Source organism: Amphibalanus amphitrite, unplaced genomic scaffold (genome assembly GCF_019059575.1).
Source record: "Amphibalanus amphitrite isolate SeventyFive unplaced genomic scaffold, NRLGWU_Aamphi_draft 001333F_arrow, whole genome shotgun sequence".
In the NCBI taxonomy this organism is placed as follows: Eukaryota; Metazoa; Arthropoda; class Thecostraca; order Balanomorpha; family Balanidae; genus Amphibalanus; species Amphibalanus amphitrite.
The window spans coordinates 82,966-108,426 of NW_024882826.1; the positions used below are offsets into that span (position 1 = coordinate 82,966).

The 25,461-nt window shown below is 54.3% G+C and overlaps 1 protein-coding gene across 1 annotated transcript in view; it reads left to right on the top strand.

Annotated features, from left to right (window-relative positions):
- Positions 1–24,876, top strand: part of LOC122372235 (failed axon connections-like) — a 43,459-nt gene extending 18,583 nt beyond the window's left edge. The window contains exons 3-6 of the mRNA XM_043349171.1: positions 12,456–12,588; positions 14,859–14,996; positions 18,104–18,397; positions 23,977–24,876. Of these exons, the coding sequence (XP_043205106.1) occupies positions 12,456–12,588; positions 14,859–14,996; positions 18,104–18,397; positions 23,977–24,042 (631 nt within the window). The 3' untranslated portion in view covers positions 24,043–24,876. The remainder of the gene's footprint in view (positions 1–12,455; positions 12,589–14,858; positions 14,997–18,103; positions 18,398–23,976) is intronic.
- Positions 24,877–25,461: the final 585 nt, after the last annotated feature.

Genomic DNA, 25,461 nt, shown 5'->3' on the forward strand with positions numbered 1-25,461 from the left:
TTCGTGAAAGCGAGAATCGTTAGGGAGTGGCTTCGGAGTTGTATGAAGCGCATGTGTCTTGGTCTTGTTTTTTTTTGTGTTCCTCGGTTTTTCTTTTGGGAAGATGAGCGGGGAACAAAATAAGTTTATTTTTGTTTCCTGCTAGCATTATCTGCACCCACAAACCAAACAGGTCACCCACAAACCCAACATCTCGCCAAAGCGCGTCATATTTCAAAGTTTTTTTTTGTGTGTGCTCAAAATGCAACCTCCAAAAATAGCTCCTACCCATCAGCTCACACCCGCCGTGTCTCTGGCTGGCTGGCTGAGTTGATCGGCCGCCCGGGGCCGTGTGGTGAGCTGCCTGTCGGTCGGTCTGTCGGCCTGTGTCGGCCCGCGGCCCTCACACTGGGCCGCCGCCGCTTGGTTGGCGGTGCGTGTCGCGGTCGACGGTGCGGTCGTGCCGCCGTCCCGGCTCGTTCTCAGGCCGTGGCGGCGGTGTCCCAGTGGTGGCGAACCTCCCCGCCCCGCCCCGCCCCGCACCGGACCGCCCCGGCCCGGCTCGGTGGGCAGACCTGCACGAGCCGTCAGCCGCGCCTCTGCGGCGGTCTCTTTAGTGGAGCTGCTTACTGTGCTCTGTTACTGAAGCACGGAGCCGCCGCGGCGCAGGAGCTCTGAGAATCCCACCTCCAGCGAGGCCCCGGGGCCCTGTTCGGGAACAGACCCACTGGAGCCTCTCCGACGGCGCCGACAGCAGGCCGCCACTCTGATTGGCTCCGTTTCTGCTTACGCTAACAGCAGCGGCGCGCGCCGAACACGGCGCCGCTGTAAATTGGCGTGCAGACGCCGCGGCTCTGTGTTTACTGCGCTCCATCTGCGAGTGTTTGCTATTGTTAGCTCTCGCAGTTTCCGGGTGACCTGAACCGGCCCGCGCCCGGGGGCACTACCGGTCCCAGGCAGACTCTCGGCTGCCGCCGCTCTTCATGGTGTGTTTATTTGCGTTTGAACCATTATTCACCACGGCTGGGTGACTTAATCAGTCGTCCGCGGCAGCTGTGGGACCGTGGTGACGTCGAGACACAACATTCGTCAAATGATCTCAGTGGTGAGACAGTGAGGTTATGTCTCTGAGCCCTCAGAACTCGGTATTTGTTCCGTCAAAGGCCGTTTGTTTTGTGAGACATTTGTCTATATATGGCTAGGGCTGCTACTCAGCCGGATCCTTTAAGTCCGGCTGGGGGATGTTCATGTTTCTTTTATCTCTAAGCAACAGCTAAGCCAGCCGTTTTTATTGCAGCACCTGCCCTACTTCCAGCTCTAGTTCTGGGAAATGGTGTACGACTTGCGTCAGCTTTGTGCCTCCATTGATCGGGTCGTGGCGTATTGGACCAACTTGTCAATCCCGATCCCCAGTTTCGCCGACGCAGAAGCCCGTCAGACTTGCGCTTCGGCGCCGGTTAATGTGTTGTTTTGGCTTCACTCGAGTGTGGCAGCCGATTTCGCAAGTTGAATGGAAGCCGCCACGCCCCGAGGGTCCGCTGTGCGTTCGCGGCGTCTTGTTTTTCCGGCGCTCGGCTCCCTCAGCAAATCATTATTCCTGTGTCGCCTCGTCGACAGTTTAGTATTCACAGCTCTCGTCGTGCCATTCCGGCGCCTCTCCCGCCTGGGCACCCTCCTGTTCGTCCCCGCCCTATGGAGGTGTGCGGAGACTCCGTCGGCTCCGACGGTAGGTCCGTCGCGTCGGAGACGGCGGGCGGGGCTGCCGAGCCGCTGCCGTGTTGCACTGCAGTGAGCCGGCTGGCACACTCACTTGGTATTGATCGGTGCTGCCGCCGCTGCCACAGGCACCGCCCCTGTGAACGCGGGCGGTGGCGGCGGTGGTTAAAACCCGGCCTCGAACAGACCAGAGAGGTGGAGAGGTATATCTGAACCGACACCGACGTGGGGGGACGATGGTGAGGGTGGAATGGAGTTTGACGTACCGTCCTGGCAGGGGTGCGAGGCGGGAAGGATGGTCGTGGTTAGAGATGGGTGTGGTCGACTCGTACTCAGATCAATAACGGAGGTGCCGCTCAAAGCTGGTCGTCAGCCGACGCCCGACCTGGCTGGAGAAGCGTGTCGCGGAGGTAGAACTTGGCGGATGCTTGAAGTTTGGTGGTAGATGCTGGCGAGTTGTACCATTGCTATAAGTCACTTAACTTATCAAATATAAACGCAAGGAATAGGATTAGACTGCTGTAATTCCTTCACTTTTAGATTGAAACTTAAAAGTTTCATTTTATGCTTTTTGCAATTCAGCCGTGTAAAATTGTTCCTGAAGCTGTCACTTTTACAGATTATTAATCTGAGCGTGCTACGCTCCAACGTAACTGCACATTTAAGTGATGTCTATAAATCATTTTTGTGTTAAACATTTACGGCGTAGTATTCAAATCCGTGTGAGGTTCCGCTGCGCATTGAGTGCTCGCGTGAGGCGTCGAGCCCCGTTGGAATGTGTCTGAGACCTTGGGAGGTCGCGCCGGAGACGGACGGGGCCTCCGCGCGGCGGGATGGGTCAGGTGTCCCAGCTGCAACATGATGCGGGTCCATCAACCCGCTGCTGCCACCGCTGGGACTGGTGCTGGTGTAAGGCTTGGTGCATGGTGTTAGGGCGGTGGTGACAGTGACCACTCACCATTCACCACTAGATCATCACTCACCAGTCGACAGTCAGCAGACAGGCCCCATGTTTCGTCTGCTTCTGTCATTAGCACTTGTCAGCGAGGCTTCCTCGACATGAAATTGTACTGAGCACAGCAGGAGTCCCGTTAGAACATGCGGTTTTGTCCGACCCGACCTCTCACAGGTGGTGGGATAAGTTCGCACCCAGGAGAAAACCGAGATGTTCTAATGACTAAAGGATGTAACCCGAGAGAGGGGTAGCGGTGGGACCGGACAGGACCGGTCTCTGCACCAGCAGGGTGTCTGGGTGATGGCTGGGTGAGGACTCGTGTTTCTGCTGTGCTCCCCGCTGTGATCAGGAGACAGATCAGGTGTCGTGTCCTGACAGAGTAAATTCCTAACGCAGCGCTTATGACAGCGTGTTATGAAGCGGATAACTCACTAGGGGATATCTACCGGTGTTGTCTGCAAGTTACGTGGTTATCTATAGATGAGGTTGGATTCATTATTCGCAAAACGAATTACTGTTGATTATCCGGCGTACTGAGCTGAATGAAGCTCAGACGGCTGGTGCTAAAAATCAGTACCTATATCCGTACCCGTTTTTAGGGCCCTGTCCGTGACCGTACCGGTCATTCAGTAAACTGATCATTTGGCTTCGGCAAGGTCTGACGGAGCGGGCTCCGAGTCTGGGCCTGTTTCAGTCTGTCTGGCCGTCTGTCCGACTGTCTGTCTGTGCCACTTGGCTGACCGTTTGCTCCGTGTGAATGCGGTCCACTGTGGTTTAGCCGGCGGCCAACTGTTCGGTCCCATGTCCGGCCTCAGACGCTCCGACCAATGTTCATAGTCCGTGTCCGAACGGGGCCAGACACCTGTCTCGGTGGCGACCGGGCAGTTGCTGCATCCAAACCAGACAGTTGCTTGGTTTTGACCGGACCACACTGTCTGGATCCAAACTAGACAGTCTGCATCCCGCCCAGACAGCCGCCTGGATCGAAACCAGACATCCTTCTGCGTCCAAACCAGATAGCCGTCTCGATTGCCCAGGCAGCCAATGGCACAGCTGCCTTTATCCCCAGACCAGGCATCTGTCTCGCTCAGTAACTGATTGAGACGTCCAATCGGCCTAATAGTCCGATGGGAGCTCCTGTCACGCCGGTAAACCCACGGGCGAGATGAAGGTGATTTACCGATGGTGCTGGACCTGTCGGCTTCTAGAGATCTCAACGATTGATTTGTTGGGACTCTGAAACTTACGAGAAGGTAGCCTGAAGAAGCGATGTATTGTGATAGCCGAAACTTCACATGTCGGCCTGCTGAATGGTGAGAAGATAAGTTAAATTGTAACACGCGTCATATCAGATACGCATGTCCCAAACTGCTTTCGAAGGCCCTTTCGTTTAGTCATCGTGGCGGAAATCCGTCCATTTGAGCAATGACATCAATACAGCCGCTCGTCTCCAGTTTTATCGTGCACTGCCGGCTCCGTGCCCTCTGCGCCCCGGAAGTTGGTGATTAATAGCCTCAGACGGCGTCTCACGAGTTCTCCTGTCACTGATAGCGCTGCCCTGAGTCACACTCAACTCCCAGAGGCCACTCTGGGTTAGTCGGAATGGCCGCGCGGTCAGCTGACCGGGACTGTTGTGACGTTTTAGCTGTTATCGTTCAGAGTTTGACGCCGGACGAACTTCGGAGCTGCTTTGTGTGGTGGCTCGCGGATGGTCAGTTATCTGGCTGAAAAACATGTGGGGCGCCGGCGGACGCCGTCTGTTTTCCGACAGTGTCTCTCCTCCCCTCTCTCTCTCTCTCTTCCTCTATCTCCCCTCCCGGCTGGTGCCTGCTCTCCCCCTCTCTCTCTACTACTCTGGCATTGATTACCTCGGCAGACTGGCTCATTAAGAAATCATAGCGCTGGATATCCGCACGCGGCGGGTGCTGGAAATGTAGGGAGGCGGAACTGACGCCGGGCCACCCTCCCCTCCTCTCCCTCCTTCCTCACTCCCTCTCTCCATCCCCACGCTCCGATATCAGGCCAGGGCAGAAGCACCGAGCTGTGACGTCATTTCACATCAGTAGTCATTCCCCGAAACCACATGAACTGACCGGTTGGTCATAGGTCACCTGATATGGTCTCATAACCGTCCAATAGGCCCTTCTCAGTTCCCCTTTACCGATGACCCTATGCGGAGAACAGCCGTGCACTAGCATAAAGCTTTTCAGCTAAGGCGGCGGCGCCGGCAGAGGGTTCCGTGAGCTAGTCAAGCAGTCAGACCCCTGCAGGACGGTCTCCTGCAATCTGCACCGCAGTGCCCACCACCCCATGTGCCCGTCCGGCAGCCCTTTGATGAGCCGTCACTCGAACTCCGCGTCCCAGTCTGACTTCTGAGAAGCAGCGCTGATTGATTTCGATTCCTCTGAAGGACCGATGACTGCGGTTGCTGAGTTTGCTCCGTGGGGGAGGGGGGTGGAGATGCTGGGTGGGGCCCGGCTACCATATGGGCGAGGATTGAGTTGCATGGAACGGCCCCCAGAGGTGCCAAAAATGGGCTGTAAGAGGTGGGCAGGTGCATAGTCATTGTATTAGCCGTCGGTTGTTGAACTTCCGGCGGAAAACGGATCTTCTTCGAGCTACCGTGGTCCGAGCCTTTGTTCTTGGGGTTCGTGCAATACGATTTTCATTGCCGCGGAAAATTGCTGAGCCGGGTATTTTACGGGCGAATCTGGGCGGCCATCGGACCGTGCGACGTCGCATCAGTCGGTGGCACTAGGGTGGGTCCAAGATGGGGTTAGTGGGTGCAAATGGGTCCACACATGACTTTGAGGGAAGATTGTACTTTTCACGAAAGGAAAAAGTTATGCACTGCTAGATGTTGCTGTTCATCTGCATAACGGCGCGGCGCACAATTGTATCTACCCTCAGATCAAAGCTGACAGTTTTCGGAAGAAAGTAATGCATGCAATGCAATATGCGTATTAATCGGCAGCTGCCAAGTAATACGCATCTATAATCGCCAGATCATCGGCAGTTGCCGTCTATATCAGTCTATCCTATTACTGGAGACTACCGGGTCCCTCCTCCTCCCTCTCCCCCTCTGACATCTGATGGGCCAGGCGACGGCCCGCTATCTCCTCTGGCTATCTCACTGACACACGAACGCGACGCGCGTGTGGCGTTTGCGGCGCGCTCGTCGCGTCGGTTTGGTCTCTGGCGCGTCGGTTTGGCCGTCGGCGCGCCGTTGGGCGCGGTCGACGCTATCGACCGCTCCGGGCACAAAGGACCGCCGCCCGCCGCCGCCGCCGCCCGCCGCCCATGTGCCTGGATAGCAACAGTTGGCTGTCGGGCCGCGCCGGGGGATGAACGGCCCATCGCCAAAGGGGTCAAAAAGGGGTGATTGACCCCTTGATATGTCATTTACTTTACTGCATTGATTTATGGTTCGCAGTTCGAAGTTGAAGCTTGCTATTTAAATGCTGTGATGCAAAATCGAATTATTCCATTTGCTAAACGGATAGCTTCCTTCCGCTAGATAAAAAAAACATTTAATTGCGATTGCATGGAATTACGATAGCGCGCACCCAAGCATGCTGGTTTGGACGCGCCCCACCCAGGCCACACCTCGGCGCTCTCGGTCTCGCACCGTCCGGTCACTGATCACCAGACGCGTGAGACATCGTCGATTTCGACTCTGGTTTCCCACGCCGCCTTTCGCCGTCCGCCGGCGGCGATCGGCGGGTCAGTCTGGCGCCCGTGCGCATCTCTGTCTAGTTCGCCCGTCTGCCGCCGCGGCCGTGGTGGCGCTGCCTGTCCGCCTGGAAATTCGCCGTGAAAATCCACGGCGTATTGCTGATTTATTATCTTATCGTGTCCGTGCCGTTGTCAACTGGTGTAATCTATTGATATTAATTTGGTTGGCTGGGCGGGGACAATGGCACAGCTGGTCCCGGACAATGGCACAGTTTGTGCGACCCAGGCAGGCTGGCTTCCTGGCCCCGATTCCACGCTCAAATTGAGCTTTGTGAAGCCCTAGAGCCGGCGATCGTTTGATCTGCTGTAATTGGCGTCAGGCTGCAGGCACCACGCGATCGTAGCTCCAGTTTCACTCTCGCGGAACATTTTTGTTCAAACGAATGTCTAGTGGCAAAGCCTTCACCTTGGCGTCTTCATTAAAACTTTTGATCTTTCGGTTCGATGTTCAGTCTTTAAATGCACGCTCTTTTAACGGTTCTTTCCCCAAAAGGCAGCTACTCATAGACTTAACTCCTGGGCTGTAGCTGTGAACTTTTCCCACAGACATAGCTTCTTAGCCTCTACAGAGTTCGTCTTAGCAGAGAACTCGGCCCATGTGCTGACTATGTAGATCCCCTCCCCCATTGCTATAGGCACTAGGCTAGGCAGAGGGGGGGGGGGGGTCGTGCATCTGACTGGGGTCGTCCCCTCGCCTCTAACTGCCCCCGGGTGGCAGCCATTGCCATCCGGCCGGCAGGGCGGGGTCGTCAGACTCAGACCCCACCGGAAATGAGCTGGCCCTAAGAGACTGCGTGCGTCTGACTGCAGATAACTGAGCTGGCTCAGTGCGCTCGCTTCCACAAATGGAGATATGAATTCGGTGTGGAATAAATTGGGTAAATTAGCCTGATAAGACGGGTCGTTTATTCGAGCTGTTACTGCTCCAGAGTTGCGAGAGCTTCCGTGGTTATTCCGTTGAGTTTGTTCAGCAAGACTGTGCTCAGTTTCCTTTTGGAGAGACTTTTGGAGAGGCTCCCATCAATAATCGCTCTTTCCTTGGTCGTACCCATCCCAAACATTGAACGTATCATGTCTGTCACCGCCGTCTCCCCTCTCCTTTCCTCTCTTCCTCTCTCTCCTCCCCCCTGGAAGCCGGGACGTCAGCATCCCCCAGACAGGATCCAGATGTTACCCTGCCGCCCGCCGCGGCGCCACAGGCCTGCAGGGCGTTGGCCCCGTCACTAGGGGAGGGCTCCGTGGGCCGGCCGGCCGACCCCTGCGCAGGTCACGTGGCCGGGGGAGGGGGAGGGGCGGGGCAATGAGTGAAGTGGTTCCAAGAATTCTGCTGGCTCGTACGTGGTGGTGGTGGGTTAGGGTATTTATTGATGGCCGTTAGTGAGCTCGAGTGTGGTCATCAGTCACCTGCAATGGGAGAAAACGGGACGGATCGTGGCTCGTGAGGGGTAGATGCCCCGCCACCGGAAATGGTAAGGTTCCGTGAGTCATTTGTGGTATTGGATTGTATGGCCTTTTCGGGCTGATCAGTTTATTTAGTTTATATGATTGTTCAAAGCAAACCTTTTAGCTCAATTGAACAAGCTACATGAGCTCGAAAATAATGCTCAGTGGGTGGCAACGCTTTTAGGCCATTTTCCATGGTACCTAAAAGGTGATATTTATTTCATATTAATCCTACTAAACTCCATACTAAAGCAGGGTAATTGGCTGCTGACCCGTTTCATCAGTGGCTGCCTCAAAATCCTCACGTCAATTCCTCCGAAACGACCTCAGCGATCAGACTTCACCGCCGTGACACGATTCCCTGACATAATGACACATTCGGTGACATATTCTGTAACTCAATCGGTCACTATCAGTGACACAATCTGTGACAAATGCTGACAATCGATGCCGTCTGCCAACCCTGTCGGCCACACCCTGACCCCTCCCCTCCCTCTCTCCCTCTCTCCCTCCCCATGCTATCGATCGGTGTCTGCCCGCTGGACCGAAAAGTCGACCCGAGTCACTGGGTTCACAACTCACTGAGTTGGACGGCGGCTGAGTTGAGTTTGACAACTCAGTTGACACCAGTCAAATCCAACCTGACACCGTCCCGGATGACACCATTCCTAACTGACACCAATCCTCTGTGGACCGGACTAATCTGACACCACATCCGAGGTGTCTTAGTGAACCCGGCTTGATGTCAGTTAAAGACAATGCTCAATGCTCGGCGAACTGATATCTTCGAGCTCTCAGAGCTGTGCCCGGGGCGCGAAATTCTCTCCTTTCGGCCCGGCATAACTCGTTCTAGGCTCGATGGATTCGATCTGAGTTACTGTACCCGACCCGACCGGGCTCAAATCGACGAACGAACGACGACGTTTGCAGCCGGCGGCGATGGCGACATATTTTATCGCCTTTTAACGAGCTGACCATTCGGCGGCCGATGGCGGCGCCGGGTCGCGGGGGTCAGGTCCCGGGGGAGGGGGGGGGGGGTCCAGCCTTTGTTTCGTCGGCGCAGTGCCCTGACTCGTGGTCTGCTTTGTTCAGCACCATGGCGGCAGAAGGTTAACCCTGTTCGACGCGCAGGAATTGGTCTTGTGGTTGACCTAGTTTGGGTTGAGCGTTTGTTTTAATTTCAATATTTCTTTAATGTTTTACGCCTTCCTGGCAGTTACGTTTTTTTACGCGTGTTTCACGTAACTGCATCCATGTTTTACGCATCAGGTAGCTCCAGTTAGCCCTAGACTCTCCAGTTAAACGTTCGACCCGTCTGCCTGAGTGTCCGTTCAGATTCATCAGAGCCTATCTGCCGTCCGGTTGGCCGGCTACGACGCCCCAGGGCACAGCCGAGGTCATCAATCGCTGGGGGTCATTTCCACTCCAGTCGGCCGCCCCATCAGGGACAGATTGCAGCTCCGGCCGGCGGCACAGCGTATGACCTGGCTGGGGCGCTCATAGCGGAGCGCGGCAATGGTGATACGATGGAGATGGTATAGGTACGGTGCTGGGTTGGTGATGGGTTACGGGATGGTGGTGTGCGTTCGTGCTGGTGGTGACGCTCACCATTGGTGATTGGATTGATGTTAAGTGCATGGCGTCAGTTCCAGTGCTGGTCCTATACAGTCGTCACTGGTGCTTGGCTGGATGCGTAATACCATACGCCGGTATTTTAACACTCAACTGCTGGCAGCGAGGCTTCCCTGACGCATGTGTCGTCATATTCCTCACCTCGGGAACGAGTCATCGCTCGATGTAACGAGTCACCACCTTACTATGACTCCTGACGCGACATTGAACCGACTCACTGGCGCCTTGACTGACCGCCTGTCTGCCGCCTGAGGGACCCCACACCCCTCCCCCCGCCCTGTCCCTCCCTGCTCCTCCGCGGCCCGACCCGTGCCGAGCCGTGCCGTGCTGCCTTGCCCCGTGCCGTGCTGCCTTGCGTTCGTTGAACCGTGCCGGCGCCGGGCGGGGCACGACCGGCCGTTCTCGGACGGTCTCGAATGCTACGGCCGGATGTCACTGGACTCGTGGGCGCTTCCGGAAAGCGCCGAGATGCTCTCGCACAGCTTCCGGTCGCGTGCGGATGATGGCCTCAGACGTGATGAATCTAGACGTAGCTGGACGCTTTCGCTGTTCTCTTGCCATTCTTTCGCCGTTGTTTCGGGCATTTTATCGCCGTTTTCTCGCCATACTCATTTTTTGCTTATTCTCTCGCCGTTCTCTCGCCGTTCTCTCGTCGTTATCTCGTCGTTCTCTCGTCGTTCTCGTACCGTTCTCTTGCCGTTCCAGGGTGTGCCCGTCGAGCACGGCGTTCACTATCGATTTTTGTGCCGGGTGCCGGCCGGCGGACGGCGGCGGCGGCGTCAGCCTTGAGCGCAATTCTGGGTACTTAATGCCCCTCCCCAGCCGGCCGGCAGGGCGGGCGGCGCCCCGACAATGCTGGCTGCCGCCGTGGCGCCTGGTGTCTGCCGGAGTGGCGACGGCGAGAGTCGTAATGCAGGGGCAATGGTGTCTGTTTCGATGGGAACGGCGGCTATGGGATGTTTGGTTGAAAAAGTCGTGGACATATCCCAGTCTCGGTGGCTATCGTCTGCTTCGATTGTTGCAACGCTGGGATGCTGGAAGATAAAGGGCGTGTCACAGATCCTGAGCTTTTGACTCTACGATCGTCGACCAGCGCCGGCGCCGGCTCCCAAACTGCAGGTGGCCCCCGTCGCCGGCCGCCCCGCCGGCGTCGGTCTCGACGTTGGGCGCCCGTCGGTGTCGGCACGCGCCCGTCTGCCGACGCGTCGGCCATCGACCTCCCTCCGGCGTGCCTCGGGCTCCGGCTCCGACGGGCCGACAGACCGCCGCCATTTGCTGGAAATAGGTGTGGCGGCGGCGGCGGCGCCCGCGGCGGTGGTGACTGCGGCCCGCGGCCGGTCGAAGAGGGGCACGGGGTGGGTATCGATCGGCTGCCCCCGTTGAGGGAGTGAGACTGGGCCGGCCGTTACCCCCTGCCATGGAGCGTTGGAAGAACTGAATTCTCTGAGGGGTTAGCTTTCTGGGCTGGTTTGCCTAGATACTTCCTCAGGCCAGACTATTGTGTCGCTGGAATTGAAGCCTGATTAAATTGAATGGCGGCGGGGTCATCGGAACGACACTATAGGTCTCGCGTGGTGAACATGCAGTGTCCCAGCTGCACGTGGGGTTCCTCTATGGACTGATGGAAGCACGCAGTACCCGAGGTCATTCTATAGCTGACCAACTGGGTCGTCTGGGCCCCGGGCGATGCAGTGCTCGTGTAAAGCCATTCTGCTGATGGAAGCAGGCTGTTGAGCCGGCGAGTTCATTGAATTTGATCGAGTTTGTGGCTCATGCGGTCATGGGTTCGGAATTTAAATCGGGTGCCAGATGACGGGAAATTTCCCGAGTGGTCTATATGCTTCCTGTCACTGCCTGACTGATTTTCAATGGCAGCTTATTTAGAGTCGGGTGGGGAGTGATAACCACAGGTCATGTCATGTTCGACTCTCGGTGGGCCTCTGTTGTCTAACATCCTGGCCTTTAATGCTCTACAGCGCGGCTCGGTTACCGAATATTTCCTGCCCGGGCGGCACCACAGTGAGCTGTGGCCTTCCTGTGCCCACAGAGGTCACTGGAAATGGGTACAATAGTCGAGCGTTGTTAGAGACCCAATCCAAGCCGAGATCTGATCTCGGTCAGGTGGGGTGAGATCACCGCGATATCTCGACCTTGTTGAGCGGATTTAGGATGTGATATTAATCACACAGCTGTGAGTTTTCTTGTCAAGATATGTATGTTGAAATGACTAACAGCTTGAATAGGAGAGACGGAAGAATGTTAAACTCTGTTATCCTCCGTGGCCCGTTATATGTTGCAAGGGTTTCACCTTGAAGTGGTGTTATCTCGCTTTTGTCGTTCTGACTGAACGTGGCTGCGCTTGCAGCTCATGAAATTCGTTCAGACACGATTTATGTTTCGGTCATATTTCACTCTGTGATTCGGTCCAATTTATCCCCCAGATCTTTATTGTAACCCTCTAACGCTGGGTTCCCCTGCTGTTCCCTGTTTTATTCTCCCTCCGCGCGAATTGTCGTTTTCTCGCCATTTCTCCTCCCCTCTCAGTTCTTGCTTTTACTACTCCCCGCATGTGTCCGGGGCAATTTTCACGAACGGCCCCACCGTCCCGTTTTTATCCTCCGCGCGGCGTTCTCGCCGTCTGTGCGTCGTTTTTGTCTCGTTCGCTGCGCGCTCAGCGGTCTGCTGCCGCCTCCCCACAGGATCAACAAAGCCTGGCGCAGCAAGAACCCGGGCGAGTGGCTGAAGGCGACCCGCCTCAACCTGCAGCAGATCTGGGAGAGCAAGATGCCCAACCTGGTGCTCAACATGGCGTTCAAGATGCGACAGAAGCAGGTGACCTCGCGGCGCACTGCCTGACCAGCACTCGCTTCCACAGGTTCTGTAGCAGCATCAGCAGCAGCAGCGGCGGTGTCCCGTCCCTTGTTTGGTCCGCTTCTCTTTTCTGTTTGCTGGCTTCTTACGTTTTGTTGGCGCTGGGCCGCCGTCCTCTCGGCAGGATTGTGAGCTGGTGGAAGACCAAGGTTCCTGTCCGCATGCTGGACGGCTACAAGATGGACCTGCAGAAGGTCTTCCAGACTAAGATTCCCGCGCCGATCCTCAACTTTGTCTTCAAGCAGAAGATGAAGAGCGTAAGTAGACCGCACCGCGCATTTGCTTCTTGTTTGCACCACCTGAGTTGAGCTTTTGGTGTTGTCGAGACAAGTGTTGTATGTACCAAGCTAGTGTTAGATTAGAGTACCTATTGTTAGTGTGTGCTCGATCATTAAATGACTCGTTCAGATGGGTAGCAACTACATACGGTCTCATCTGTCAATTAGATTAACTCTATATGCGGAAATTGGCGCGGTTGATGAACCACGACGTTAATTTAGTCGTAAGCCTTTGACTCGCAGTCAGGCTCTGAATCCGTGAATGTTTTCTGACGTAATTAGCCTGGCTTAACGGTGAACAGGAAGTTATGTGGAACACTTCCGTTTGTGAGCGTTTCGTGATGGAATTGGACGGAAATTCCTTGTCATCGCTGGGCGATATGCCCAGAGTTCCTTGGCTGAACAAAGCTCACGTGCGCTGCGGAGTCGATGGTCCGATTGGGCAGGCATGTGTGCCCCTGAGTACCGCGAAATGCCGTGAGCGCGCTGTGTACGGTATTGTTTCGAAATTCCTGTGAAGCTATTCTAAACATAACCACGTGGCGTGAGTCCAGAGGTTAAATGTAGCCGCGAAATAAGCAGCGACGCAATCAGTATTGTCAAAGTCGAGTATTAGCTATCGTCCAAAAGTCGATCCCTGTTTTCGGCTCGTTGGGTTGACGATTCATGGACGCCGGTCTGTGTGCGACATATCTGATATCGGTGCGACAAATGTGTGCCCGTTCAAACGGCTCCAGTTTAAATTCCACCGTGACAGCTTCCGTTTAAAACTCGCTTGCGTCGGGTCTGGTTTAAAACTCGCCATGCGCCGGGTTCCGTTTAAATCCCGTGTAGTGCGGCTTCCGTTCAAATTCTCCCACGGGTGCTTCCGAGTTCCGTTAAAATCCCCAGCCATCAGTCATGTCTGTCATCTGTCAGCGTCCTTACCTTCCCTGTGACCACTGACCACTGTTATTCAGTCTCCCAGCCTGGCCCAGTCTAGCTTCCAGGGCGGCGATGTTTTGACGGCGTCCTATGACCGGTAGACCGTGAGCGAACTGATGAACCGTCGCTAGATTAAAGTGCAGCCGGCAGATAACTTCCCCTCCCTCCCCCTGCGGCAGTCAGCGCTACATCAAACGATCGCCTGCGCTGCTGTAACCACAGGGCGAGACTCGATGCGTGCCGAAAACGTTCCGAAAGCGGCCCGACGCGAGTACCGAACCGTTCCGCCCGTGGGTTCATGTATACTCCGCCCTGCCCGACTCGGTCCGGACCCGTCACGCTAGTGATTGGTATTTGGCAATCACTAGAGCCCGTGGCGGCCGGCTGGTGGTTGATATTTGGTGGTGATGGCACCACGCTGACCGCTGTCAGTTTATATAAACTCACTGTGTTGTGGCAGTGGTGCTGTGAAAATAACGTCACGTGTGCTCTTTCGTCTCGTGCGTAAGGAAGGAGGCAGTACTGGGAGGGACTAATCTGACCCATAGGGAGACTAAAGTGGCCCTTTGGGAGACTATACCGGCTCGTATAGAGAAATACTGGTTCATAGGGAGACTATGCTACTACGAGGAAAGACTTAACAGTCTCGTTTTGACTGGGAAGGCTAAACGCGTCTTTAATTACTAAGGAGGTAACTGGCTCTCTGAAAGACTACGAACGTAGGTTCGTAAGGCCCGCGTCTGTATGGAGGCGCGGGGCCTACCCGTGAGACTTTTATCCAGCGGAAGGCACCGACTCGCTCGCTGAGTGGTCATGGACTTTCCGCTCGTGAGCTCACGGATTATTCAGACTTTCTCGGTCGTGGCTGCGGGGCCTGAGTGCCGTTATAAATAAGTGGCTAGACTTTCTGCCGAAACTGGAAAGTCGTGGCGAGCTCGTGGTCTTTGGTAATATCAGAAAGCGTGCGATGGAAAGCGGCCGCGTTTGTTATGGTTCGGTTTAATGATAAAATTTCGCTGCAGAATAGAGATCTTAGTAATGAGCTTCCGCGAAGCCAGCGGAATACATGCTTACTTCCGTACACGATGGAAATGTTCGACAGTAAAGGAACGAACTCGTGTGTAACTTTTCTATTTTCATAAAGGTGGAGACGTCTGGGTTTCTTGTGTTCGCTATGCTGCGAAACCAGTGATCGTAATGCCTACCGAACCCTAAATCTCCACAAACCGTTTTAATTGTTCAGGCTTAACGAAGATATGTCTGATAATAATGTGCTCTGAGACTCGATGTGTAATTTTTAACGTCGTGTCCTTGCGTGTTTGCAGAAGTCGAAGGCAGTGAAGGCGGTCGGCCTGGGCGTGCACAAGTCTGAGGAGATCGAGGACCTGGGCAAGAGCGACCTGAAGGCCCTCTCCGACCAGCTCCAGGACAAGCCGTTCTTCTTCGGCGACGAGCCCACACTGGTAAGATTGTGCGCGGTGAGGTGAGCTGTGGTAAGAACGTTTTTTACTTTGATAAGCAGCTGATATTCTTAGGGTCGGTTGAAAGAATGGTTTGAGTGTTTTGCGACCACTTCTTAGGCGATAGACTCGCACTCGCGTTGTTTATTGACTTGAGATCATCCGCTAAAGATTCGCGGTTGTTACGGCCTCTTTAGTTGAACGGGATCATTTTGGACGTCAAGGTGACTGTCAACCGATAGTCACTGAAACTCAACGACCATTCCTTTCTGAACCTTCTCGGAAACACAAAGGATCTGACGACTCAGCTATCTCAACTTACCCGGTAGACGTTTTGGATCACCAACTTCGGACAGAGTTTGAGAGGCCACTCAACACTCCATTCAGTTCTACCGAGAAACGTGTGCGAGCTGTATTGACCTTTCATTGGTTCACCAGAGGCGCCTCGGTACCGTTTCGGGTAGTTTACCGGCTCGATTCTGCGTAACCCTTCAAGTGGTGATCTGCTCCAGTCGGGCTTTAGGAATTCGCGGGGCGGACCGGAAACTGTGGTTAATTATCCTCGGAATGATGTGGGAACTGTGAGCCAGCTGAGCGGAATGCATCGCTCAGTCGATATCCGCTCAGCTTGTCTAAGTCATCTGTGTTGGTTTGTGTTGGTTTGAGCATCACAGGGGTGTCGATGGGAGTCTGTATAGACTGTAGTCTTTGTAGACTAGTCTGAGGAGTCTGCAGTCTGTGTAGACTGTAGTCTGTCGGCGTGACGGTGTCTGTGACGCGTCACGGGCCAGACGCGCCGAGAATGTCTCCGTCGCGCCGTCACCGTCACCGGCGCCCGGGTGATAAACACAGGGGACGCTTCTGTGAGTCAGCGTGCCCCTGCTGAGGGGGGGGGGGGAGGCTGGGTGCAGGCTCACTCTCCAAGGCTGAGGGCTCATCTGGTGACTGTTCGCAACACGCCGGAGGGGTGGCGCCGGCTGGAAGAGACGAGATCCGTGAGGGGAGATGCCTTCATACGGATGCCTGTAGCTGCTCCTAGCTGTGGATGCTGACGATATATGCTCATATAGACTTTAGAGGCTTTGTATGTTAAATCTGATTGTGTAGGTTTTACGTTTTTAGGCTTCGTTGTACAGCGCATAGAAAGCATTTTTGAAGCCCTGCGAAATATTTGCGTTCTATCAGCTCTCGTTCGTCAGGTTTCTTGCGTTGTACGTCGGCCGGTCTCTGAGCCGCTGAGCCTGCCAGGTTCGCCGGCTGTCGAGTTAGTGAGACCAGGGATATTCCCGACTTCATCAGCGCTCCCATACTTCTGATCCGCCAAAGCCTGGCTCGACGCCGGCCGCCACTGCTGTCTCCGCCGTTCGCTCGTCTAAGTTAGGCTCGTCTAGGCTAGTTGCTTAGTCTAGCCAGGTCGGCATGGTAATAGTCGGTGGCTTGAGAGCACCGGAAGGGGGGGGGGCGGTAAATGGAAGGGTCAGGGTAGCTGTGTTACATAAGGCATGCTACTGGGGAAGTAATGAACTAATGGTCTGTGGGCTGTGGCACATTAGCCTTAGTAACTGCCTAGTCTTGATTAGATATTAGACGTCTTTTTCCAGAGAATAGTGGATCTATTGGTTCATTGAATCAGGTTGAATCGTCTCAATGCCTGCCATTGGCTGGCAAATAAACCACTCGTTTCGTTTCAAGTTAGTATCGATCATCAGAATGATGCTGAGACAATGGTATTCTGTTCAGCTTGTCAGTCGTTCAGCCTATCACCGCTTCCATCGCCCTCATCGACTAGTGACTCGTCTCTACATCGATTGACATATGTCTGTTCACTCCGACCCGTACCATTTCATCAGTATCAGCAGCTGTATTTTGACGCGGCGCCTGTTGTGACACCCGCCGTGGGCGGTCGGGCCGCTGTGACAGCCTCCGATGTGTCACCGATAGTCAGGGAGCCGACAGGCGGACAGCTGGCTGTGGTGGTGGTCCGTCCCGTCTCTCAGCTAAGAAAGTCCCCCGGCGGGGCGGTGACACGGGCCAGCCGCTGCCCCCGAGAGTGCTGATTGTAGTTCCGTCCGGGGGGAGGGGTGGCCTCGGGCTAACTAACCCCAGAGGGCACGAGGGTCGCCACTAAAGACAAAGCGAGGCGTTGGGTCTCTCTGACTTGTGACCCGCGCTGTGGCTGGTTCAAAGTGGCCACTGTGCGGCTACAAAACACCCCGGCCGACCGAACTAGACAGCTTGATGGAGCTACTGCGGTGACTGCAGAGCCGGCGCCATTTTGTGGAGACCACAGGGCGTGGTCGGTGTCGCTGTCAGCTGTGACGTGACGTGGCGGCGACCGGACGTCACGTTCCGTGATGCTGTCCGTTCAATCACGGCTCGTGACACAGTCCCTGTGGTTCAGCCGAGCGGTATGGATCGGTCTGTACAGCCGGTATTAATTACCTTTCCGCTACGAGTTCTGAACTCCGTTCAAAGCGAGCGAATCCCCTCTCGGCTGTGATATGTCAGAGTGCAGCCGACAGAGGAAGATGTGTGGGAGTTAACTACCGGCGAGTTTCCGCTAAATAGCGTCTGTGACCCACGTGAATGAACCGATTAAAGTCCAGCCATCGCAGCGCTGAAATGGTACCGGTCGGTGCCTGGACAGACTCCTCAGAGCTAATGGTGATCCATGTGGCGATACGAGTTGTTACATTCAGGATTATGGGTCGATTGGGCCTGGTTAATCGCTGGCTATGAGGCGGTTAATATGGCGAAACTGGGTCATCGATTATTGGGGATGGTTTCCGCGGAATTTGAATGTCATGTTTGCAATCCAATTCATGGACTTTTATTCTGATAGCTGATATGCTCGTAGCAGTGGCTACTGACTGTTGTTTCAATTTACCTTGTATAAGACGCACTTTGATTTGTACTTCGATTTGTAAGTGCGGCGATTGACATTGTTCTTCCTTCTTATTCTGTCTAAATACCAAATGGTATTTCTTAGCTCTCCACCGTCAAATGACAAGACCTTTTTGCCGTTGTAATCCCCCCGCACACACACACACATAAACATACAGTGTCTTATGCTACCACCCCTTGACCCCTCCCCTCTTCTCTCCCCACAGCTGGACATCGTCACCTTCGCCAACGTGGCTCAGCTGGTGTTCCTTGACAAGGAGGTGGAGTGCCCGCTGAGGAGCTACATCGAGGAGTCGCACACCAACCTGGTCGGCCACGCCAACCGAATCAAGGAGCGCTTCTACCCCGACTGGGAGGAGATGTGTCAGAGTCTGGAGCTCAACACCCACCTGCCCAAGCCGCCGCCCAAGGAGGAAGTCAAAGAGGAGGAGGTGAAGAAGGAAGAGGCCAAGAAGGAGGCGCCCGAGGCGGCCGCCGAGCCCGCGGCCGATAAGGAGAAGGTGAGAGGGGGAGAGGGAGGGAGGGAGAGAGAGAGGGGGATGTTAGAGGAGGGGAGGAGAGGAGAGGCGGGAGAGTAAACTCCCCAGAGGTTGGGTAATAGGCGGCTGTTTTTAGATGATATATTGCGCGCTAAGTGCGCTGAAAAGAACGAACGGGGATGGCCCAGTACGATAAACGAGCTTTGGCAAGACGCGATTTTATCTCTTGCAGCGAGACATCGATAAGATATGCCTTTTTGTGAAAACAAATGTGAAATAAAAATGGAAATGAAAAATGCACTCATTTTAGAGTGTGGAGCTGATTATCTGTGAATGGAACATGCGCAAACGCCACGTTTGGGTGTTACATTTGTTTTGACGCCCGGTCGGACTGAAAGAATAACGCCGAGTCATTGGGCCGTGCTCGTTAAAATCACAACATCGGGCCGCAGTAACCATGCTGCATTGTGCTTCACACTATGCACATTCCGACTAACAAGGCGGTGACAATCACAACAAAAAGCCGTCCGCGTCATCCTAAATATGACCTCTGCTACTCGGAACAGAGCGTCGCACCAGATTGCGCCCACTTGCAAAGTTGGCCCGTCCTTTGCATCTTGCAATACCGACTGTGTATACAAACGAGCGCCGAGACGGCTGAGGAATTTGCCACTGCTGCAGTTTCGAGTTTTGTTTGTTTCTGCCGGCGGCGGCCGATCCAGCTGATGACATCACGCGCGCGGCTGCTCACGCTAGCTGCTGATGTCGCTGTTGAACACGGTTTTTTGTCGTTACGGCGTGATTTTGCATCGGCCGCCGCCCCGACGGTGACTAGTTACCGCTGTGCATACCGCTGCATACCGCATACCGTTGCATGTGCATACCGCTGAATCATGTCTCGCACGGCTGGTCACAAGGGTCGCACAGTTTGCCTGATACGCGCGAATTGCGTGCTTGCTTTGTGCGAGCTCTGAACTAGAAATTAGGTTTGTGTGGAAGTGAATCAGTTTAGGCGGCTCGCATTCGGGTGTGATACGAGTTGCCGCGAAACTGGTGACCAATGCGTGTATTCGCGCTGATTGCGTCTTTTCTGGGTTTGTTAGCTGTCACCATATGCGCCAGTTTTTCCCGGTATCTTATCACATTCCGTTCAATTGTACCCAATGACTGTACTCTATCCTATTAGTGGTAAATTTATCCATCCTGGGAGCGCTATAAGAGGCACTCGAAACGTATCAGCTATATACGGTTCATCTCGCCTATTCAGCGATCAGTTGATATCATTACTCTGGGAATTATGCAATCTATTATGATCAGTGGAGTTGTCGTTTGGAAAAGAAAACCCCGTGACCGCCCCGAAGACACGTGACCTATGCGGGTGATATCATCTGCATTCTGCAGGGGAGTTTATAGCATCACGGGTATTCCCTGGTCCCGTTATGATTATTGTCTCAATTGGAGAACAACAAGTGAGCAAAGATAAATTTGTCGTGGTTTGTCTTTTGCAGCCTGTCAGGTCTTCTGACTCTGACCCGGAAATGGTGTAATAAGTTAGTCATAGGCGAGCTTCGACCGAGGTGAACTCTGCCAAAGTAGGTTTCATCGAGTTAAAAGCACGGCTCAGTTTGATTAGTTCAGAATTGGGACAAGTTGATAGCCTGTTTAAACAGTTTTCTTACATCATCACAATGCGGCGGTGTGATTGCTCCATATTCACGGTTTATCACCGGTTGGTTTGGTTAGTCACTGGTGCATAGCGCAGTTGAGGCGACTCCGAACAATCAGATATTCTTATACAAACAATCGGCCAATCTACGACGCCGAGCTGGCAGCGTTACGGCGAATTCAGGCCGTACGCGGTACTACTAAATCGGTCACGGTATCTCTGTACGATCCTTATCAGCGAGTTGGACAGAACACCTGGGTATGATCTGATATCATACTGATAAACACCTGAATATGTGAAAGCAGTACGTCATAGAATACCTAAATACGTCATACAACACCTGTTCGATGCATAAAGACGAGAACAACGAAGCGAGACAATAGGGATCGAAACCAATGAAGGAAGGTGGACTGGCTGCGAATTTAAATGACCGGTTTCCTTGTAGGCCATAGTAAGCTCGCTGTACTCTTATCTGCCCGAGCGTTAGACCGGACATTGCCGATTCCATCGTGGGTCTATGGTGCCTTTAGTGCATACGTCCCGTGGTGCGGGGGCAGCGGTTGGAATTTTCTGTTGGAATTCATGCCACGCATGGCCACCTCCTCCGCGGAGACGAGCAGGCCATTTGCAACGGTTGTTCCGCGCCTCTTACCGTCGCTCACGTGCTCTTATCTTGTCCACTTTTAGAACCAGACCGGACGCGCTACCTCGGCCGCATCGCTCCGGGTACCACTGTCCGCCACCTGCTGGGTGACGAGTCACCCTGGGTTTTATCTGGCAACATCTTTTCCTTTATCCGCGCAGTCAAATTCCAAGCGATTTACTCGACCTGACCCAAATCCTCTCTAGTCTCCTTGTCTAGTCAGTTGTCTATTACGACGCTCTTGCGTTGTTTTATTTTACCCTGTCTTTTTTTTATAAAGTCTTTTACTTTCTAGTCTTGATATCTAGAAAGTTTCTTCTTTTGAAACACTTGTTTTACTAGCGCGACGTTATGGGCGCAAAATGACCTCTGCAGTCGACGCGCCCTAAAGCCCCAATAAACAAACAAACAAACTGGACATTCCGATTTGGTTACGATATGTTACGACAGAGTCGGTGGACCGTCACGGGGCGGGGGGATGTGACTGTCCTCGTGACGGGTCCTCGTGACGGCCCGCGTGACTAGTTAGAGCTGGTGTGATCCGGCGGATGGGTGGGGGGGGTGGGGGGGGGAGAACAGGGGACGATGGAATATTTATTGTATTTCAGTGATTCAGATCCACGTGGTTATTGAGTAACGTCTATGAACTACGTTTTGCTGCTGATAAATTACGACGTAAGACTGGCTGTGATTTTCGTGAAAGTGACATGACTGCTACTGTGGCCATGGCTCTGAAGGGTTGACTGATGGGTATGGCTGAAGCCATTTATGTGATTGTGATTCGTAATCTAAATGGGGCGCTGAATGATTGACACTTTGAAGTGACTCTGACTAGACAATTGTGTGGAGTTCACTATATTGAACTATAACTTGCTGTGAATGACCATGGCTCTCTTTTTACTTGACTGACCAACTGCGAGTTTCTGTCCTTGATTGTGACAGACACTGTCTCCGTCGACTGTTCACTGTTCAGTAATGTATGTAACTATATAAGTTGACTGTGAGTGATCCGTCTGGTTGACTGTGACCGACTGTGACCTCTGACTGTGACTGTCTCAGTCTGTAGTTGATTGTCCGGTAATTTATGAGGCCAGTTTATACTGTGAGTGACCTGTGGTCGACTGTGACCGACTGTGACCCCTGACTGTGACTGACTGTCTGTCTCTGTAGTTGACTGGTAATGTATGTGACCAGTTTACTGTGAGTGGCCTGTGGTCGACTGTGGTCGACTGTGACCCCTGACTGCGGCCGGCAGCGGCGCTCGTGTCTGCCGCCCATAACTGTCCGGGACAGTCAGAGTCCATTACCGGACGGGAAGTGGCCGCCCCACCCCTCCCCTCTCTCCCTCCTCCCACCCCTCTCTCCGCGGCGTCACTCAGTCGATATGTCTGCCGCCTCCCCCTCTATCCCCGCCCCGGGGTACAGAAACTGTCACCGTAGCCCGTCATGGACCAGTCTCTGACGAGCCCCGGTCAACTTTGGACCAGCTCTGTTGTACTCTTTGGTCAACTTTGGACCAACTCCGGCCGATTCCGTTTCGGAGAATACCCCAGCCGGGCCGGACCGACCGAATTTCTGCATGTCTGGTCGAATTGTGCCGTTGATTGGATTCGTGCAGTGGCGGCGCGAGCCTCCCCGGCGGTAGTTCGTTATTTCCGGGGGGATTGCGGTCCAAGGTGACCTGGATCGCGGTGCCGAGTCACAGGTCGCGGCCAAATGAGTTTCTGGGACGTCATGTTAGCAGCCGCGGGGTCTCATAAGGCGGGCAGGAAGCCGTTCCTGGTCGCCAAGTTTGAGCGTGGGCGTGCAGTCTAAGGTAGGATATCGCTGGTGCCACGCGATGGAATACATCAGTGGCTGAAGGGGTTTAGGGATACGTTCCTTAGGTGACTCTGACACAAAAGGACAGTATTGAAACTGAGAGCTTGTCTTTCAGGTAACTTAAGAGGAAATGGCGCAGGCGATAACCAGGGTTTTGGTTGTGTGGCTGTTGTATTGATTGACGATTTCACGCTGTTTACTACAGCATAAGGGTAAGGGGGTCAATGGGTTCGTGGTATTCAAATCAGCATTCCCCCCCCCCCAGTCCCGTCTGCCCCCGGGAGCCCCAGGGGAGGGGAGGGGTCACAGACTGGGTCAATGGAAGTTGGCGCCAGGTGGCCGTCGCTGCTCGAATCAATACCGTCTGGACGGACCGACGGACTGCAAGCTGCAGACACGCACACAAGTCGGAGTAAGACGGGAGCGGGAAGTACGACAAATGTGGGCTGGATTGTAGGGGGAATTCAAACGCTGGTTTGGTCAGTAAAATTGTGCTAATGTACTCTGAACGTAAATTTATTCCATCAGTAGATAATTCACTGCGATAAATTCCAAAGACATCGGTCCGAACGGGTATCGCGGACGCATCACTTATCGCATCTCTGTATCGAGGATGGCCTCTCAGGCTTTTGATCATTGTTCAGACTGGGGGCATTGTCGCTGTTCAGAGGCCGTGAAATCCGGCGCTGAACAAAGCCTGCCCGGGCCGGGGCGTGGCGAAGCCTTCATCGCTGGTCGGACGGAGACACGTGTCTTGGGTGGAGAGGGAGGGGTTTTCAAGACGGCTCCAGCCGATGAAAGTCTGTCTAAAGGGAGCCTATTCCGGGGCAGGGGTTTTGGGCGATTCTTGCCACCCAAAGCCTGCCCAGGGATGGTAAAGGACTGTTCCAGGCTCTCCTAGCCTGTTCATGGTTTTGTTTCCATGGCTATAGCAGCCAGACTGGATACTAAAAGGTGTCTAAGAGAGAACCTAGAAACAGCAAGGGGTTCCAGGGCGGTTCCAGCCTTTCCATGGGTCTGTCCCGAGACTATGGAACACGCGACACGCGCCAGACTGGTCGGAGGGTCGACGGACGGAGGGCGGGGGGGGGGGGGCGTCAGCGCCAGTTGACTCACTGTTCCATCGACCCCACTCCAACTCGACTGGGGTCGGGGAAGGGGAGAGGTTCGGTCCTAGCTACTGGGACGACACGATGAGTCAGTCGTTCCTTGGGCTCAGAAACTACAGCACTTGTCGGTGTGCTCGACAGACAGGCGTCTTGGGTTAAGCTTTGTCACCTCCGGCTTGCCATTGCTAAGCCACTGAGCGTATCGATATTTGCACTAGACTGGCTGTTTTATGCTATCTTAATCCGTCTCTGGGTGTATCCGTGGTGTCGAAAGACTTCCCTATCCCTGAGCCACCCAGTGTCCGACAGACGAGCCTTTGTTCTCCGCTTTTGTTCTAACCCGTTCTCTCTTCCTCCTCAGGCGGACGAGGACAAGGAGAAGGAGGAAGACAATAAGAAGGCCGAGACGGAGGCCAAGGCGGAATAATCCATCCGCCGCCGACTATGACTGGAAATGTTATCTCAGCTGGGAAGAGCGGCGGCCTCCCCCGGAGCCAGAGGCCGCGCGCCGAGAGAGCTCGGTGCAGAGTGAGCAGAGACTGACTGGGTGACCCAGGGGCGCCCGAGCCGCGTCAGGGCGCCGCGGTACCCGGCCGCCGTACATATTGTACCATTTTGTATAAATGTCTGCTTTGATGTGCGCCCGCGCGGCCGATCGGTGGGCTCGCTGTGCCGAGTGCGGAATCGGTGTGCCGCACTCGCGCGTCTTACTCTCGTGACTGAATTTCTAGCTTTTTAGCTGCCAAAGTGTCATTCCAAAATTGGCATTTTATCGCACTACTTTTGTACGGTTTTGTAATACTCATTTTTTACTCTCTCCCTCTATCTAGGCGGTTGTGCGAGTGTCTGGTCCTGTCATGCCTCATCTCTCCCTCACCTTACCGCCCACCGCGTTCGATATCCAAAGATATTTTGGCTATTTTTTGTATAAGTTGCTGGTCTGGGGCGGCTCGGACGGGCCAGTATACCGGCCGCTGATTGGCCGGCGGTCGGTGACGTCGCCGTCGGCGCCGGCCAATCGGCGTGCGCCGTGTCAGCTTGTGGACCAATGCTGTTCTTGCCCCACGCCCGCCACCCTTGCCTGCGCTTTTGTGGGTCGCCGCTGGGGGGCCTCCATACGCCGATGGCAGTGTACGTGTAGCTATCAGTAGGCTAGCCCGTAGAGCAAACAGGCGTTTCGATCAATCAAAATCGATGAAATGTGCGGTTTGCGGCCCAGAGCGAGGAGAACGTTGAAATACATGTACACGTACACGATTGAGATGAGTCTGTGGGCTTGATCTGAATGGCTTGGCATCGAAATCGTACGTGATGAGTCGAGAGACCGTCTGCGGTTGGGTGGGGTGCGACGCAAGCCTTTTGGCGGCTTTTGAGCTGTACTTCCGGCCTCGAGCTTCGCCTAGACGTTCGATATGTGGACCTGGGGCCTGCAACTTGAGCCATCTGCCGCCTGCTCGGGAGTCTGCATTGGGGCGTCGTAACCGGCGAGCTTGATCAATATTGCATTGTTTTGCATACGACAAAACCCTTGTGACCACGGGTTGACGCAAACGCTGGTGAAGCTAGTCAAAACAATTGGGAATTCGGAAGGTGCACAGGGCGTTGTCGAGAAGTGATGCGGTCGATGGCCTCACTTGGGAGTTTTGCTGACTTCAAGGATTCGCAATAATTTCAGCGCAAATGTAGGTAGTCCTTCATGTTTGTGCAAGTAGGCAATTAGTGAAAGCTTGAGAGCTCGTTCTGTTCTCTGTTCCATTATCGAGCGGGTAAGCAATAACTGGTTTGCATATATGGCCACTGTATATGACGTTGAGATGAACTACCGTGCATCGCAATGAGACTTGAT